Raw genomic sequence first — 18,121 nt, 5'->3', positions numbered from 1 at the left:
AACACTTCTGCCTCGGCTATGCTAAAGTTATTTAAAACTGGATAGGAACTGGTTGACATGTGGGGCATGTTGTCAGTAGCCTCCTTTGTAAAAACCTGTGAAAAGTAATTATTTGGTATATTTGTTATTTTTCTTTCTTCGTGTATGATTTTGCCATGTGTATCTCTTAGACATTTACTCTCCTCTTTGAATGTTCTCTTGCTGTTGTAATACTGGAAATACATTTTGGAATTGGTTTTAGCCCCCTTAGCAATGTTCATTTCTATCTATCTCTCTCTCGGCCTTTTTAACTTCCTTTTTGACTTGTGTTTGCAGTTCCGTGTACTCTTTCTGTGTACTTTGTTCTTGGTCTCTTTTAAACTCTCTTTAAAGTGCTTTTTTGCTCAGATTTTTTTTTTTTTTTTTTTTTTAATTGATCTGTTAAACCATTTTGTTTTAGATTTTGATTTGTCTACTTTAGGGATGTAATTATGTTGCGCCTCTAGTACTACGTTTTTGAAAAACAGCCATCCTTTTTCTGTGGATGTTGTCTATATTTTACTCCAATCTGCTTCTGTTAGTCTCTGTTTTCTGCACCGCGAAAACACCCCGAACAGCATTCCTGGGCTGTTCCCGTAAACCTTCCTTAAACAAGTGTTTCTGTCCGTTTTGCGAAACACACCTTTGAAACTTTAAAACGGCTACATTGCAAACAGCTGCTACCGTTACAAACACCTTCCCGCAGAAAAATCCTAGCTTAGTGTCAAACTAAAAGCACGGTGCAGGCACAGAGACGCGCTGTAAAGCCCAGGCAGCATTTACAAAATGCTTTTGATAACATTAAGCTTTCTCAAAAACGCACAACACACCATCAACATTTCTTCACCCTTGACGGTATGAAACTTAGGACAGCAGCCTTTTTTTTCTGGTCTCCTCACCGGCCGTAGAATTTGTACTGGAGTTAATAATAAATAAGAAACCTCAAAAAGTTTTTTTTTTTTTAAACAAAAACTGCTGCTTTCGTACCGCACACAATGAGACTCCATTGTGTAAGTACGGTGTTGTGCAGGTCCAGGTGTGTGTCTGTGTGTACCTGTTGCTGTGTGCCACGCAAACACAATCCCGTTAATTACAGCACAATATCCACAGTGTGGGCGATCCTTACCTAGTCACCAAGTTATCTAATTAAAAAACACACACAGTTATAATAACGACGCTGAAAAACAAGAACTTACCTGTTAAGCAGATCACAGGTAACGATGATCTTACTCAGGTGTCTTTTGTCCAAATTTTCACCAGGAAGTTTTGTTAAAGTTCCGGTTTTGATCGTTATTTTTTAGTTTTTTAGTATTTTTTTACGGCAAAATAAAATAGAAATATTTAAGACCTCTTAAGCAAGAAGCTGCTGTGAGTCGTTCGTCAACCTTTTTTTTTTTCTGTTCTGTCTGATATGTTTCTGAATAAGCAGAAGTCAGTTTTGACGTTGCAACGGAAGTTGTGGTTAAAAACTACAAATCCCGGGAGCGCTTTTGGCGTGGGGTGGGGTGGGGCATGCGCAGTATGCGGTTTTTTAAACTACATTTCCCAGGGTTCCGTTGGTTTTGCGGTGTTGTTGGCGGGTTTAGTTAAAAAAAAAAAAAAAAAAAAAACACAACCGTATATAGTTGAAATTTCAACTTCAGGGGAAGAAGATTAAGACAGCAAGACAAAATGACAGCCCAGGACCAAGGCGTGACGCTGAAAGACAGGTCTGAGGATTGTTTACCAGTTCTTTACTTATATAAACTATGGCAATAAGAATACACTCTACCCTAGTGCGGCAATGCAACAGTAATGTTAAAAAAATACAAAGAATCACCGTGCATGCATGAAACGAACAGCAGTATAACATTTAATTCTGAATCTTCATCTTGTTTAATTTTAGATTGCCGCTGTGTGTAAACTGCACGGAAACATTGCTTTATTTATTTATTTTATAAGCGGAACTGCTCGCTGTTGATTATTGGAAGTTGCAGTATCATTACCGTGATAGTGGCAGTGTCTCGCTGCAATATGAATGCATAATGCGCTGTTTAATTAAGTAATCCAACTGTACTAAATGTTAGTGTAGTAAAACCTTCAGGTGGAGCAGTTATAATGTGGCGGAGCAGAGCTAAGATTGTTCTGCTGGTCAAGACCATAATATTTAAACAAGGGGTCTAAAGCAAGGCTAGTGTGAGTCTCTAACCCTGCTCAAAATCCTGGCTCCTGATCATTACAGCACACTTCATTGAGGGGAGTTCTGAACCCCAGGACTGGGTGCAGCAGCAGCAGGGCTAGTGTGAGTTTCTAACCCTGCTCAAACTCCTGGCTCCTGATCATTTCAATGATAGACTTCATTGAGGGGAGTTCTGAACCCCAGGACTGGGTGCAGCAGCAGCAGGGCTAGTGTGAGTTTCTAACCCTGCTCAAACTCCTGGCTCCTGATTTCAATATTCATTGAGGGGAGTTCTGAACCCCAGGACTGGGTGCAGCAATTTCAATGTGAGTTTCTAACCCTGCTCAAACTCCTGCCTCCATTGAGGGGAGTTCTGAACCCCAGGACTGGGTGCAGCAGCAGCAGGGCTAGTGTGAGTTTCTAACCCTGCTCAAACTCCTGGCTCCTGATCATTCCAACACACTTCACTGAGGGCAGTTCTGAACCCCAGGACTGGGTGCAGCAGCAGCAGGGCTAGTGTGAGTTTCTAACCCTGTTCAAACTCCTGGCTCCTAATCATTCCAACACACTTCATTGAGGGCAGTTCTGATTCTCTGTTTACTTTACAGCTGTCAAGATTTTCAGGATGCTGTCATACCTGCGAAGGTGAGATTTGTAAAACTCTGTAAATGTCGTACATATAGAAGAATCTTCTTTTAGACTAGTAAACCAGATTTTGTAGACGCTGTGAAACGCTTCAGCTTGTGTTTTATCGACCAGTAATGACTGATAATCCATTGGAAATGTGACTTGTTCTTTCTGGTAGGTTTCCACAGAACAGAATTCTATGGCAGCGTGTGATCCAGGGGCTGTGGAAGTCGCTGGTAAGAATATGAGCAAGGTTTTGGTCCAAACGGAAGGGAGGCTGGGTGCAGAGGCGACCCTGCAGGAGCGACTCCGCCACTATGCAAAACAGCCGGGCTCGTCTGCATTCATGGTTCTACAGTTTTTAACCTCAACTCATCTCCCCAACAGGGGACAGAATAGACAGTGCAGCACACAGCACAGCCCATTGCAGTATCTTGTCTGGACCTAAGTTTGAGTTCAGCCATAAAGCAAAGTACAACTCTGTTTAATGACTGTACCTATAACCAGGGATGCTAGGAATGCACTTGATTCAAAATAATATAGACTGAGGACTGTCTTATTTTTTTAACTGCAAAAAAAACGCATTGTTTTTAAGAGATTTTTTTTTTTTTAATGTGAAAAACTAGCATCCCAGATTAAAACGCTAATGTCTTCTGTAAGGTCTGCTTTTCTGAAGTGTAGGAAATGCTGCTCAACCATGTTCGCAATTTTTAATATTTATAAATACTAAAAGAAACTGAAGTTTATTTAAATGTTGCTGTATGTATCTCTATTGAGTGTTTAATAGTTATGGATAATGTTTGGTGTTTGTGTTTCATCCAGCAAGCTGGGGAACATTTCCAATAGGGAACATAATCACAAGTGTACCTTCAAATTCTAAGCATGTTATGATTTATTTATTTTTACTCTCGCTCTCATTAAACTTGTAACATAGTTCCATCTCTGTTATCCACAGAGCCTGAACCAGAGGAGAAGGGGGGGGAGCAGGCAATGCAGACGAGACTCGTCTCCTCGAGCCCCGTCCGAAAGAAACGTCGCTCCTCTGCTAGCCCCAGCCCCGGGGGGATACCCCGCAACACCCCCCGCACCTCCCTCTCCCCCTCCCCCAAGCACTTGTCCTGGAAAGCCAGCCCCCGGGGAGCCAGTCCCTGGGGGAAGAGCCCCAGCCAGGGGCGGGCTGGCTGGAAGAGTCCCAAGCAGAGGGCAGGGCTGAGCCCTCGCAGCAGGAGAAAGTCCTGGAGGAGATCCATCAGCAAGGCAGGGGCCCGGGGGAGGAGGTCACTCCCAGCACTGCCCAAGGACTCTGCAGGTCAGCGGTCTGTCTGTCTGTCAGTGTGGGTGTATGAGTGTCTCCCAGGGATGGCAATAAGACTCCCACTGCGTAGTAGTTTCACCCATTCCAGGTTTTGCTACGTGTTTGATAAGCCCCAGTGTGTATAGGTAACAAGCTCAGATATGTCTTATTAAGCTCATCGTGAAAGCAGGATTGCATCAAACTGCTATGCAATGCAGGCTTTATTTCCATCCCTGCAAAGCAGTTTGGTCCAGTTTTACTGTGAGTTTAATAAGACACACCTGCGCTTGTTGCCTATATGGGGCTAATGATTTTCCGTGGACAGAAATGGAATTGTGCAATGCTGTGTTTTTCTCGCAACCCAAGTTTTCTACATTTTTTTTGCTCTTCACCCAGCCAAATTGAATTAATTCATCATGGGACTTTACTAAAGCATTTTCTGATCATCTATACGAGGATGGTCAGTGGGATACTGTTCTGCACGTTTTTGCTGTCATTCCATTGGTCATGTACGAGTCAGTCCCATTGAGATCACACTGTCGTAAACACAGAGAGAACAAGAAAGCAAATAAGACGACAACAGATGCAAAGCGCTCCTCCCCTGTGCTGAAAAACTGAGACCCAAGGCTGCATTCCTCTGTTCTGAAAAACTGAGACCCAAGGCTGCATTCCCCTGTGCTGAAAAACTGAGACCCAAGGCTCTGCGCTCAAGACTGGGCTTTCCCGAAGCAAGCAAGCTAAATGAATTGCATGTTATTGCTTAGTTTATTTCTTTCCACTCTACCTGCATTTAGCAAAGCTATAATTAGCAATGTTAAAAACCATGGTCGCTTCTTAATTAAATTATATTGTCTGCCGATGAAGTACCGAGCACAAAGCGATTTTTCTAGCTCTGCATTCCCTGAAGGAAATTGATGGCTGTTCATCTCCACAGTGTTTGTGAGCCAATGTTTAGAAACATTCTGACATGTAAGAGTCTTCAGGTGCTTTCCTTGCTATTGCAGAGTCTGGTTAAAAATCTTGGCTTTAATACAACATTGAAAAGAAACATTAACCTCTTCTCAAAACCTGGAATAGATGAAACTGCTGTCTTATTGCCATCCCTGTTAATGACAAGTTACATGAGAAATGGATAGATAGTGTAAGTGAGGCTGTAGATACGGGCCGTCTCCACTATATTATTTGTTTATTTAGCAGATGCCTTTATCCAGGGCAACCTGCAGAGACGTGTGTGTGAGTGATCTGTGCATCAGCTGCAGAGTCATTTACAACAACGTCTCACCCAGAAGACGGAGCACAAGGAGGTTAAGTGACTTGCTCAGGGTCACACAGCGAGTCCCTGAGGATCTGAACCAGGGACCTCGAGGGGGGACACCTTCCTCTTGTATAGCTGTATAGGGTTGTCTTTGTTAGCACTGTACAGCATACAAGCAAGGAATCAACAGAAAAGGGAGGCCAGTGATGCTGATGCTAGTGCTAATCAAAATAAAAGGATTTAATAACCCTGGTTAACACCTGTTTAAAATGTATTAACAGACTTTTGCACGCCAGAAAAGTAAGGCTGTTTGCTGTCTGCCAAACATTTAATTGCACGCAAAGTTATAAAGAGGCTCCAAAATACCCAGCCTTAATAGTGGGCACTGACAAGCTGTATGAGTCTTCTAGAGGGAGGCTTCCTGGCATTGAGGGAAGGGGGGGAGCTTGCGGACCTCTGGGGAGCTGTGATGACAAACTGGCCAGTAAATAAAGCCTGCTTTTTGTGTGTTCTCCGCAGGGCTCAGTCAGGCTATCAGCCTAGAAATGCCCGAGCATAAGAGGCTGGCCAAACTGTTTCAGGAGTCTATCCAGGTAATGTCCTTGTATAACATATACAGATTTAACTTGAATGTTTACAAGACAACCCCACCCAGAACACGAAAAGGTTTTGTGGTTCTAAAAATGTTAATTAACCCCGACCCGATGTGGTCGACCTGATCTAGATGGGGGCATATTTCTGTTTGGGGGTCCTAACATATATACTGTATAATATTTGGTTGGCTAATTGCTCTTCTCAAGTTCTTTTTATATATATATATATATATATATATATATTAGATATTTCTCGGTATTTTAAAATATATATAACATAAAAAATCAATGAGTATGTCAAAAAGAAAATTTTTACTTGTTCACACACATTCATTATCAAGACCAACTTTTTCTCCAATGAACTGGAGGTTTTAAATGACTCTTCAATTCCAGCGATGCAGTAGGGTTTGGAAATGTTTCCCGTATTTTATTAATTGATCGTTTATCCTTTTTTATTTTTACAGTTTGCAATACAGAAGCTTGAAACGTCTTTAAAACCCACAGAAGAGTTTGATCTGCAGGAGTTAAAAGCCGATAGTAAGCCTCTGTGTCTGTCTATTTTTCAGCTCAGAGGTTGTAGAGTTCCACCTCTTCAGTGTAGAAGGCACTTGATTGAAGTCTGTAACATCCTAAATGTACTAGAGATAGTGAACCCAACACACTGCTTTAAATTGGAAGGCATGAATGGAACACAGGGTTGGGATCACTTCCTGTTTTTCTAATCCAATTCCCAATTTTAATTATTTTCGAAGGAAGTGGAATTTATATTTTAGAGACAGAATAGTTGTGTTTGTTTAACTGCTTTCATTTCAAGCCAGTTTTAATGGACTAACGGTGACTAAAATTGAAGTAATCTGTTGCCACTGTGAGAAGCCCACTTTAACAGAACGCTGCAAATTGCAGTTTTGATCGGTGTGTTGGAACTGATTAAAAGGGAATGGGAATTGGAATTGATTTTAAAAGAAAGTGGAATTGCAATTGGAGAAACAGGAATTGGCCCAAGCCTAATGGAAGCTGAGTAAAAGCAAGTTTAGAACAGAAGGCAAGAAGTGTTTTTGTACACAGAGAGTTATTCATGCGTGGAACAGCCTGCCGGGTGATGCAGTCAGATCTGAAACACTGAGGACATTTAAAAACACTCAGATTCTGTCCTAATAAATGAATCCCCCTGGAGGAGCCTGTGGTGTGATAAGCAGGGACGAGCCTTGAGATCATATAATATTTATTTTTTGTCTTTTGTTTTAGTCACAAATGAGGTGAACCTGCTTACAGAGAGCTTGGAGCGCGAAGGATCCTTTCAGAAATGCACAGACAAACCCCAAGAGTAAGTTGCTGTATGCAGGGACTGTGCGCGGGGGCTGTGTGTGCGCACGGGGGGGCTGTGTGCGCGCGGGCGCAGGGGCTGTGTGCATGCTGGTGCTGTGTGCGCACAAGGGCTACGTGTGTGTAGGGGCTGTGTGCGTGCGGAGACTGTGTGTAGGCACTGTGTGTGTGCAGGAGCTGTGTCTTCTGAAGCAGTGTCACTTTAAATAGGGGTGTTCTGATTTACTGTGTATCAATTCATTCTGATACTTTCTTCACATGATGCATCGTAACAGAGGTGCGTATCAGTATCGTATCGTAACACAAGACCAAGCGCTCCGCAGCACAGCACAGCTCCTTGCAGCTCACCCAGTGGTTTTCGAATGAAGAATGAGTGGGTTTCATAGCTGCTGTGATGAATGCATACTCTTCCCTAACTCATTTCATTTTTGTCTATTTAACAAAAAGTTCCATCGTTTAAGTGATCGTGTGATCTTACTAGACATGGGAAGTAGCCCGTTAGCACCATTGCTTGTCTCAGGACGCGTACTGCATTGCAATCCTCGTGTCGTGATGTCCTACTGTGGCATTCGTTTATTGTTACACCCCCGAGTTTTAAAAGTATTTTATCAAACAGAGAGTGAGGTTAAAGTGTTTGTTAACTTCTGAATATGCTGATGTTACTGCTATGTGTTTTTTTCCTTTGTCAGTGTACCTCCAGACCCAGAGATGAAGAAAGCCATGGACGAGGTGAGAGAGTCTGTGGAGAGGTACGTACTGCCTCCTGCCTGTCCCCCCTGCTGTGCTGTTTCATCAATAATAATAATAATAATAATAATAATAATAATAATAATAATACAGTATTTTAAGTCATGTCCCCATTGGAACCTGTTTGCATTACAATTTAGCTGAGAGAGTAGATCTCACTGTCACAATGTCAGTGAAAAAAACATACGAACTCTCGGTATTGATGTTCTTGATCTGTTCTTAGAAAAGCTGTAGTGGTTTTAAAGGTTTAGATCTCAGAACTATGCAAGGCACAGTTCATGACTACTCGTATCATTGCACATTTCAAACGACACGTCCAGTTCTATTACCAGATGTTAAGTTTACCAAGCTCTCTGAAGCAGGTTCTCCTCACTTTAATTAACTCCTGTTATTTGAACGGAGAAAGAGAAAAATCCTGGTCGCGGTACTAAATAGGAAACGAAACACCCTTTTCAAAGGGTTCAGATGAACTTGAAACACGCAACATGGCTGTTTTGGTTCTAGTTTTGTCAAATGAACAGGGAGTTATACTGCTTTCAAAAAAACATGAGTGAATTCAAGACCGGTAAACGCTTTGAAAACGTGACTCGCTGAGTTTAAATGCAGACGGCAGGTTTCACAGACCCTGATTAGCACTGAGCTTGGACTGCCTGATGTTAATTTAGGTGAGGCAGTGTACGATTAGTGGTACTCTTGTTCGCTGAAACCAGCCGTTACACATTTTCCAAGTTTTAAACATTTCAAATTGTGCTCCTGGTCACTGTCAAAGACAAGCTTGTCGAATACAGAGGTCAGCAGCAGTGTTTCTGAGCAGGGCGTGTGTGGTGCTGTAGGAGTCTGTGTTTTATTCAAGCCTGTTTTTTCTTTCTTTCCTGGCAGGCTGACATGGGAGTGCAAAGCGTGGGATGATCTTCTTCAGAAACACAAAAGCAGCTCTGAGGAAATTCTCCGGTGAGGATCTGTCCCCCTGTCTGTACCCTTGCAGGGGTTTGAAATAATGCCTTGTTTGCACTGCCTGTCCCCAGGTATAGCTGAGCTGGCCGGTCTGGGAGAGGGGTAGTTAAACATGCCTGTCTGCCTCGTTTGCACTGCCTGTCCCCAGGTATAGCTGAGCTGGTCGGTCTGAGAGAGGGGTAGTTAACGATCCAGTGGAACTTTCAGGTAGAGCTGACCCAGGACGTGGTAGTGCTGCAGTTAAAGGTCATATTGTGTTATTATCTTGTATTCATTTATACGTTTTTTTCTCAACACTGAATAGCAGTGCAGTCGATCCCCTGCTGCCGCAGAGTTCCTTTGCTTTTCAATCCAGATTTCTAACTGTGCCTGACAGCGGCTCTTCAGTGTGATTTTCCACCCACATGTTGAGGAGAAGTTGGAATGGAAATTCTTCTGCGTCCCAGACTGGCCAACTCAGCTGTACCTCGGGGCTGGCACTGGAAACAGCCTCTAGCTACAGCTCTCCCAGATCGGCTATACCTGGGGACAGGCAGTGGAAATGAACCATAAGACTCCCATTGAATAGTGGTTTGGCTCCATTCCTGGTTTTACTAGGAGTTTAATGAGACACACCTGAGCTTGTTGCCTATACACTGTGGCTAATCAAGTTTGTAGTAAAAACTAGAATGGGTGAAATTGCTATGCAACAGTAGTCTTTATTTGCATCCCTTATCTTATCAGTGGGGTTCATAGTTTTATAGTTTAAAAGTATATTTACCTATATATAGTGGCAAAGCGTCCTAGCCCACGCTGGAACTTGAAGGTTAAGCGTTGTTCGCCGCACTTTTAATAAACACCAAACAAACACAGGAACAAAATAACAGTTTGAAGAAAAGCCCTTCGCACTGAACTCTGTAAAGTGAACAAACCAGCCCCCAAGCCTCGCTGTCACTGTCCCTTACTGTGTTTCACTCTGTTCCACTCTCCGTCTCTGCTCCAAGCACTCACATGCACAACCCACACCACATTTTTTGTATGTTTTTTTAGGCATGCATTCCATCTATACACTTGGATGATCAGCGCCCTCTGTCTATAGTCATTAGTCTCTCTTTTTTTCCTTGTCTTGATTTCTCATGTATAAGAGTCCTGCTTTTCCTGTTATTGTAATATATTCACTTATTTTTTCTCTTTCTCATCTCCCTTCCTCTTTCCCTTTTCCCAACAAGCTGTCAGTGCTCAGGTCATATATCTATCTCGCCGTTCACCAACTTCCTCTTCAGGTTCTTTCTTTGTTCTTCGGAGTTCTCACGCTTTATTACGTAATGCTGCACAGCGTGTGGAATTCTACACGAAACCACTGATCTGGTTATCTAATCTCAATAAATGCTCATTCAGAGTAGTGTGTCCAATCCGTAACCTTTCCAAAGATCCTTCCTCTTTCCTGCCCGGTTCCTTATTTACCCAGCTATTATTAACCTCTTCCTGTATATTATAATAAAACCTTCCTTGTTCACTTGTATCCCATCTCTCTCCTTCCATTCTTTTACTATTGCTTGTTTTACAAAGACTCCCCTGACCTGAGAACCCAGAGGAATCACCACATCAATCTCCTCCCTTTTTAAAGCATTGTTTACTGCTAGATCTACCATTGCATTGCCCAATCCCCTTTATTGTACAATCCTTGTATCTTTTGTATTCTCTCAAAAATGATCTCCTTCCTATTCATAAATTCTCATTTAAAAGCATTAAGCACACTTCATGAGTCTGTAAATATGACTGTTTTCTTAGGATTTAGTTCCGCTGTTATAATTATTGCAAATAGAGTAGCTACCATTTCTGCTACATAAACAGATAAGTGGTCAGTGAGCCTGGCTGTTTTCCAGATATCCAGTTCTGGTATATTATATGCCATTGCCACTCTTCCTGTTTTAGGATCCTTGAATCCATCTGTGAATAAACACAAAGCCTCTTTACTCTTATCCTTTATAAAAGCTTGACTCTTTTCAAGTCACTTTTTTCCCCTCAACCAACCATTCTTGTAACACATTCAAATGAACATTCTTTACAAAATTCAGGTTCTTAGTTCCTACCTGCTTTATCCATTTCTGTATCCAAAAACCCCAACATTCCTCCATTTGTCTCCCAAATCTCCTTTTTATAGTGATTTATCCATCTGTCTTCCATGCTTTTCCTTGGAGGAAATGCTATATGAAGAGAATTAACCTTAATTCAATATTTAATGCTTAATAATTTCCTTCTTCATGCCAATGGCATCTCATTTACCAAAACCTGCAGAGCATTAATCAGAGCGGATGCCATAGATCCTACACACACCCTTATTGTTTTAGCTTCAATATTATCCCCTTTTTTAATCCCATACCAAACATTAATTATTTTGTGCCTTTTATATTACTCAATTAAACAATTAAACACAATTCCCATCGCCAGACAACCACACACACGTGCACCCATGTGCTGATCCTCTGTTCTGCACACACCCTCCCCCTACTTTACCACTATATATACACGCACATGCACAGAGCGCTGTACAAAGTTAAAAACGCGCTATATAATAAATAATGTGCGCTATATAATAAATAAATAAATTAAGGGTGGGCAATGATATGAAAATTGTATATGGATATTGTGCACTTATTTCGATAATAGCGAAGTCTTCCAAAACACAGAACTATAGTAATCCAATTGCAATATCAAGCCTGTGTAGACGTTTACATGTGAAAAGCAATAACTGACTTTAACTTAGTGGCGCTTTGCTTCACAATATCCATGGAGAAGAACAAGGTCTTGTTGTATTGTTTTACTATTCCATCATCAGCCACCTCAAAACTGAAAGATTTCTACACTTCGCTGCAAACAGGCTTCGGGGTTGTTCATTTTCTAGCTAATCTGGAAGTAATTGAATCTTCAGCTGCTCTGCGTGTGAATGCTGACTCTCAACACCGCTAAAGTATTAAATACGGTGTCATGCTGAATTTTATATTATTATGAGATGTGTTTTGATGTTTTAAAAGTACATCTCATTTATAATACTGACAGTTCACATTTTAAAAATACATTAATAACAGCGTAAGTAATGAACCGCTAACGCATGTGTGTATCTCAAAATAATGCCAGTAGTGCTTAATGCAGCATGCAAATAGCCTTTGTACCTAAACTCCAATCAATACAATGCAATGGGTAAGTAATACTTTAGTGTGTGCGGTTTGCCTGCGAGACTGACAGTGATTGGTATGTATTGGGTTTGTTAATATAAAATAAGCTTGATTATACTGTGTTGGTATTTTTAGCAGTATTAGCAATAAAAACGATGTCTCTGCGAGAGTATGTGAATTTTTTTTTAATTTTAATCTCACGATATCGTGATATGAAAATGTATTATCAAAATATCGATATTGGTGCCCATCTCTAATATATATATATATATATATATATATATATATATATATATATATATATATATATATATATATATATATTATATATATATATATATATATTCACTGGCACTAGCATTCTCGAAGCACAGATAGCAAGGCAATGCCCCTCTCTCTTTTTTCCCAACCACTCCTCTTTTGTTGTCCCAGTTGCCCAGCCTCGCAGTTTAACACCCCACTGTCTGTCTGTGTGTGTGTCTGCCTGTCTGTGACTCAGCTCCCTGGAGCAGGCGAAGTTGTCTGGTGTACCCCTGGCCCCGGACCAGGATCTGGGCTTACTGGACCCCTCTGTGGCTGCCGTGCTCCGCAGCAAACCGGACTATCAACGCATTCTGCGCCGCCAGATACCCGTCGTCAGCAGACTGGCTCTGGTGGTGAGTGGGGGTATTCACAGTTCAGTTTATCATCATCCATAGCTGCTGAACACTCAACACTGCTGATTATAGGAATGCTGAAATTCAATGGCAAGCATTTCGACCAGTACCAGGGATATGTAGTTGATGCAGTCGAGGGGGTGGTTTGAAAAAAACAAACAAACAAACAGCCCTGGCTTATTCAAATCAACTACTTCACTGAAGTAGACAAGCGGCTAGTGTCTTCATCAGAGTAAAAATTGCGTTGTTCAGCTCATGCTTTGTGATCTTAATATACGTTTTTTGTACGAATGAATGGGTGCGAGTTATAATCTGCCTGGGGCACTCAAGAGTTTTTTCATCTTTCATCTCAAGGGTTTGTCCTGGACTGAAAAATGATTATTAAGTTAAGGCTGTGGAGTAACGCGTGTTTGAATTTCTGGATGAAGAAACGCTGAGAGGCAGACGGAGTAATGGCTTGTTTTTGGTCACACAGATGGATTCTCACCAGAAGCTGCTCCGCTCGCTGGCACCTCTTCAGGACGAGGCTGAGAGGACTCTGAAAGAAACGTCCTCAAGACTTGGTAAGAAACCTGAGGAAACAGCAATCAGGAATGGAAAAGAAATCTGCGAGGGGTGCACTGGGAAAACTCAATACCCGACATGTCCGGCTTAATATTACCAGCAACAAGCATGTTCTATTCAGTCTATGAATGCTTTCAAAGGACTGGAAGAGTCTCCGGTCAAAAGTTTAGTATTATAAATGAGTATTTAACAGAGGGGTTTATAAACGCATCTGAACGTAGTTTATTCATATACTGGATAGTGTTGCTTTGTGTAGTGTATTGATATACTGGATAGTGTTGGTTTGTGTAGTGTGTTCATATACTGGAGAGTGTTGGTTTGTGTAGTGTATTCATATACTGGATAGTGTTGGTTTGTGTAGAGTATTCATATACTGGATAGTGTTGGTTTGTGTAGTGTATTTATATACTGGATAGCGTTTGGTTTGTGTGCCACGTGTGCATCACTGTGCAAAAGCAATTAGAGACTTGTGTTAGTGTGTGATTTTATATTTATATGTGTGCTTTTTAATTATATATATATATATATATATATATATATATATATATATATATATATATATATATATATATATATATATATATAAATGGTTTGCCTGCTGTATAGGTAAATTTGTAAAATGAATAAAAGAAGTAAAGCTCAAAGTGTACACAGACTGACTTCTTAATAAAGTCGAGGGCGTTACGGACAGTCTAGCTTTCAACTGGTAAAGGGCAATTTAATTTTCAATTCAGAATTGTATGGTATAAATACTTGTATGCATGCATACATACATAAAAGAAGCTTATGTGTTAGAAATTGGTATTTATCAGAGATGAGGGGTTATAAAAATATCAGTGTGTTCCGAACACAGTGAGCTCCCAACAGACATGAAGCAGGGATGGAAATAAGACCGCCATTGCATAGCAGTTTGATCAATCCCTGGGTTTACTTTGAGTTTAATAAGACACAGCTGGGTTTGTTACCTGTGCACTGTGGCTGATCAAGCTCAAGGTAAAACCTGGAAAGGGTGAAACTGCTATGCAACAGGAGTCTTATTTCCATCTCTGTGATGCGTGATGTTTATTCCAGGGGGTTTGAGCAGGGGTAGCCTGGGTGCGCTGGGCTAGAGCAGTGGTTCCCAGTCCTGGTCCTGGGGACCCCCTGTATCTGCTGGTTTGCCTTCCAACTGAGCTCTCAATTACCACCTTGTTAAATACTAATGTGTAACACATAACATTCAATGTTAACGTATTCAGAAAAGTTTTGTTCTTTTTTTTTTCTATTGCAGCTGCCAGCGCTTTCGAAGGCCTGGAGGGATCTCCGGTCAAGAAGCTTCTCTATCTGCCCAAGAGCTGCTAGACTTTCACAGGCCAGGGTCCTGCAAGAGGGCTGCACAGACCCCTTCCACTGCGATTCCACTGCAGAGGGTCCTGAAAGAGGGCTGTACAGACCCCTTCCACTGCGTTTCACTGGCCAGGGTCCTGAAAGAGGACTGTACAAACCCCTTCCACTGCTTTTTCCTTTGCCCAGGGTCCTGAAAGAGGGCTGCACAGACCCCTTCCACTGGCCAGGGTCCTGAAAGAGGGCTGCACAGACCCCTTCCACTGCGTTTCCACTGGCCAGGGTCCTGAAAGAGGGCTGCACAGACCCCTTCCACTGCGTTTCCACTGGCCAGGGTCCTGAAAGAGGGCTGCACAGACCCCTTCCACTGGCCAGGGTCCTGAAAGAGGGCTGCACAGACCCCTTCCACTGCGTTTCCACTGGCCAGGGTCCTGAAAGAGGGCTGCACAGACCCCTTCCACTGGCCAGGGTCCTGAAAGAGGGCTGCACAGACCCCTTCCACTGCGTTTCCACTGGCCAGGGTCCTGAAAGAGGGCTGCACAGACCCCTTCCACTGCGTTTCCACTGGCCAGGGTCCTGAAAGAGGGCTGCACAGACCCCTTCCACTGCGTTTCCACTGGCCAGGGTCCTGAAAGAGGGCTGCACAGACCCCTTCCACTGCGTTTCCACTGGCCAGGGTCCTGAAAGAGGGCTGCACAGACCCCTTCCACTGCGTTTCCACTGGCCAGGGTCCTGAAAGAGGGCTGCACAGACCCCTTCCACTGCGTTTCCACTGGCCAGGGTCCTGAAAGAGGGCTGCACAGACCCCTTCCACTGCGATTCCACTTTTCAGAAGCATTTAGACTAAAGGAGACTTCAATGGCAGATGTTTCCATTAGCTTTTTTCAAAGTCTTTTTATAAAGATAGTCACTCTCAAATGCAAGCCAAGGGTCAGTTGCTGCCTTAGAAATGCTAAAAGAAACCTAATGTCAAAGAAGCCTTTCTTAGTTTATAACATTTATTTTACTGTTTTGGCAGAGATAGTGGCTGGTGATGGTTTGGAAATCGCGGCGCTCCTTTAAGGACTGTTTGTTGAACGAGGTCTCGGACAGTGGACATACAGCCCACTCGTGCTTTGACACAAGTGTCTGATAGAAATGGGCCCCAGGTAAAGGTGCAGTTCCGCTGTGTAAGCACTGGGCGGCGCCCTTGTTCTGTGGATATGATTTTGAGCTCTTGCAGGAACGTTTTCCGCTCCAGTGGTGTGTTTGTGATCTCGGCATTTCTGGAGAGTAACAGTGAGGATGCTGCCCAGTATGTAGCCTGTGAGTCATTTCGCTAAAAGCTCAAGGATTTATTGTTTTGCTAAGTTTTGCCAAATCCCTGTCTACACTGTAGGGGGTGTGAATAGTTAATTTTAGAGTTTAAACATTCTCCAAATATCTTTGAATTTTTTTCTAAGCGTTATCAGCTGGGATGTGTTTTCTGTCACGATAAAAAACGTCTCATTTCACTGCACACCACGATCAAAAAATAAATATTGAAATACTTTCCTGAAAAACAGTAAATTGCTGAAAATGTTGTTTTATTACAGCAACATTTTTATAGACATTCTGTATTCACCATCAGTGAATTATCAAATAAATAAACACAAAATGTGACCTGTAGTGTATCTGTAAAACAAAAGTGACAAAAAAAAAAAGGTATATTTACACTATTCTTTCAAAAATGGGAATTTTCACAGGGAACTCGATATTACACGACGAAGGAAGACTAGAAATCTGTGACAGCCGTGAAAAAAAAAAACAAATGCAGGTTCAACTGTGAGCGACGTGCATGTGAAATCCAGCAGGAACGATGCACTGCCCCGTTATATATTTCCCAGTAATAGCAGCGTTTCTTCATCGTGGGTTCCACGTGCACATTGGTGTTGTGCACATTAATATTGTAGTCCTGTATTTAAAACTCTCCTCTAGCTTCTCGTTCGAGGTTATCTTGAGTGGTTACCAACGTTCCCAGTAAGTGTTTAAATGTGTTTCATCTTTTCAGGGATGGAAATGAGACTCCCGTTGCATAGCAGTTTGATCCATTTCTTATTTTACTTTAAGTTTAATAAGACACACCTGAGCCTGTTGCCTGTACACTGTGTTTAATCAAGCTTATAGTAAAACCTGGAATGGGTGACACTGCTATGCAATAGGAGTCTTATTTCCATCCCTGGGTTTAGTTTTAGAATTTTTGTTCCTGAAGATGACTCTAACAAATGTTCCATTTTTGTTTTTATCTTGGTTCACTGCAAGAACTTAATTGTGGCTTGGAATATAACAGTGGCATGTATGTATTTGTATGCCTAAGCTATTTAAGCATTTTTACTTTCCAAATAAAATAGTGTTTTGCCAGTTTGAGATTCACATGTCTTATGTGTCTAAGTGAGAGAACAATGCCTTTTGGCAGAATCACTGGGATCCTTTAAGACCCGACTCGTTCAAGTTTTGAGATCAATCAGCTGCTATAAACCGGACGAGCAGTGTTGGGCTGAACAGCCTCCTCTCGTTCTTAAACTTTATGTTCTCATCAAACATCTACGGACAAGATGACTTAAAAATTCATGTTATAAGGGCTCCCGAGTGGCGCATCTGGTGAAGGCACTCCGCGTGGAGTTTAGGATGCGCCCTGTAGCCTGGACGTCGCTGGTTCGAGTCTGGGCTATTCCACTGCCAACCGTGGACGGGAGTTCCCGAGGGGCGGCACACAATTGGCGAGCGACGGCCAGGGTGTCCTCGGCTCACTGCGCACCAGCGACCCCTGTAGACTGGCCGGGCACCTGCAGGCTTGCCTTGCCTGGGGCTGCATTGTCCTCCGATGCTGTATCTCTGGGCTGGCTGCACAGTGAGCCTGCAGAGTGAAAAGAAGCTGACGGCACACGCTCCAGAGGACAGCGCGTGTTCATCTTCGTCACTCCCGAGTCAGCGCAGGGGTGGTAGCGGTGGGCTGAGCCTGAATACAATTGGGCATTTCAAATTGGGACAAAAACAAGGGTAAAAATTAATTGACGACTATTAAATTAAAAAAATAATAATGTTATAAAAATCTTCAATATAACACATTTTGGTATTTTTTACACTATAAACAGAATTCTCTCAACTGCAGATAAATAAAATCGTGCGCTGTATATCTAACAAAATTGAAAATACAAGGGGAATTTTCAGGGACAGAAATAACTCCTATTGTAGAGAGGTTTCACCCATTCCAGGTTTTAATACGACCTTGCTTAGTCACAGTGTGTAAGTTACAAGCTCAGGTGTGTCTTATTAAACTCCTAGTGAAACCAGGAGTGGATCAGACTGCTCTGCCGTGGGACTCTTATTTCCATCACTGATTTTTATCACTGTAAAAATGCTTGACTATCAAATAGAAGGGGGCAGGTGTTTTTTCTGCCTTTGCATCATGGGTCAGTTTGACCCAGATCTGACC

The 18,121-nt window shown here is 42.3% G+C and overlaps 1 protein-coding gene across 1 annotated transcript; it reads left to right on the top strand.

Moving 5' to 3' along the window:
- The first annotated feature begins 1,579 nt into the window (after positions 1-1,579).
- On the top strand, positions 1,580-16,210 carry LOC121309099 (kinetochore-associated protein DSN1 homolog). Its single transcript, XM_041241979.1, has 12 exons — positions 1,580-1,727; positions 2,785-2,821; positions 2,982-3,039; positions 3,759-4,112; positions 5,872-5,945; positions 6,410-6,482; positions 7,191-7,269; positions 7,958-8,017; positions 8,895-8,966; positions 12,624-12,780; positions 13,256-13,343; positions 14,615-16,210. Exons 1-12 carry the CDS (start codon positions 1,690-1,692, stop codon positions 14,683-14,685), a joined length of 1,161 nt encoding a protein of 386 aa, XP_041097913.1. The 5' UTR covers positions 1,580-1,689; the 3' UTR covers positions 14,686-16,210.
- The last annotated feature ends 1,911 nt before the right edge of the window (positions 16,211-18,121 follow it).

The sequence above is a fragment of the Polyodon spathula genome, unplaced genomic scaffold (genome assembly GCF_017654505.1).
Source record: "Polyodon spathula isolate WHYD16114869_AA unplaced genomic scaffold, ASM1765450v1 scaffolds_869, whole genome shotgun sequence".
Classification (NCBI taxonomy): Eukaryota; Metazoa; Chordata; class Actinopteri; order Acipenseriformes; family Polyodontidae; genus Polyodon; species Polyodon spathula.
This window is presented reverse-complemented; position numbering and strand designations above follow the sequence as displayed.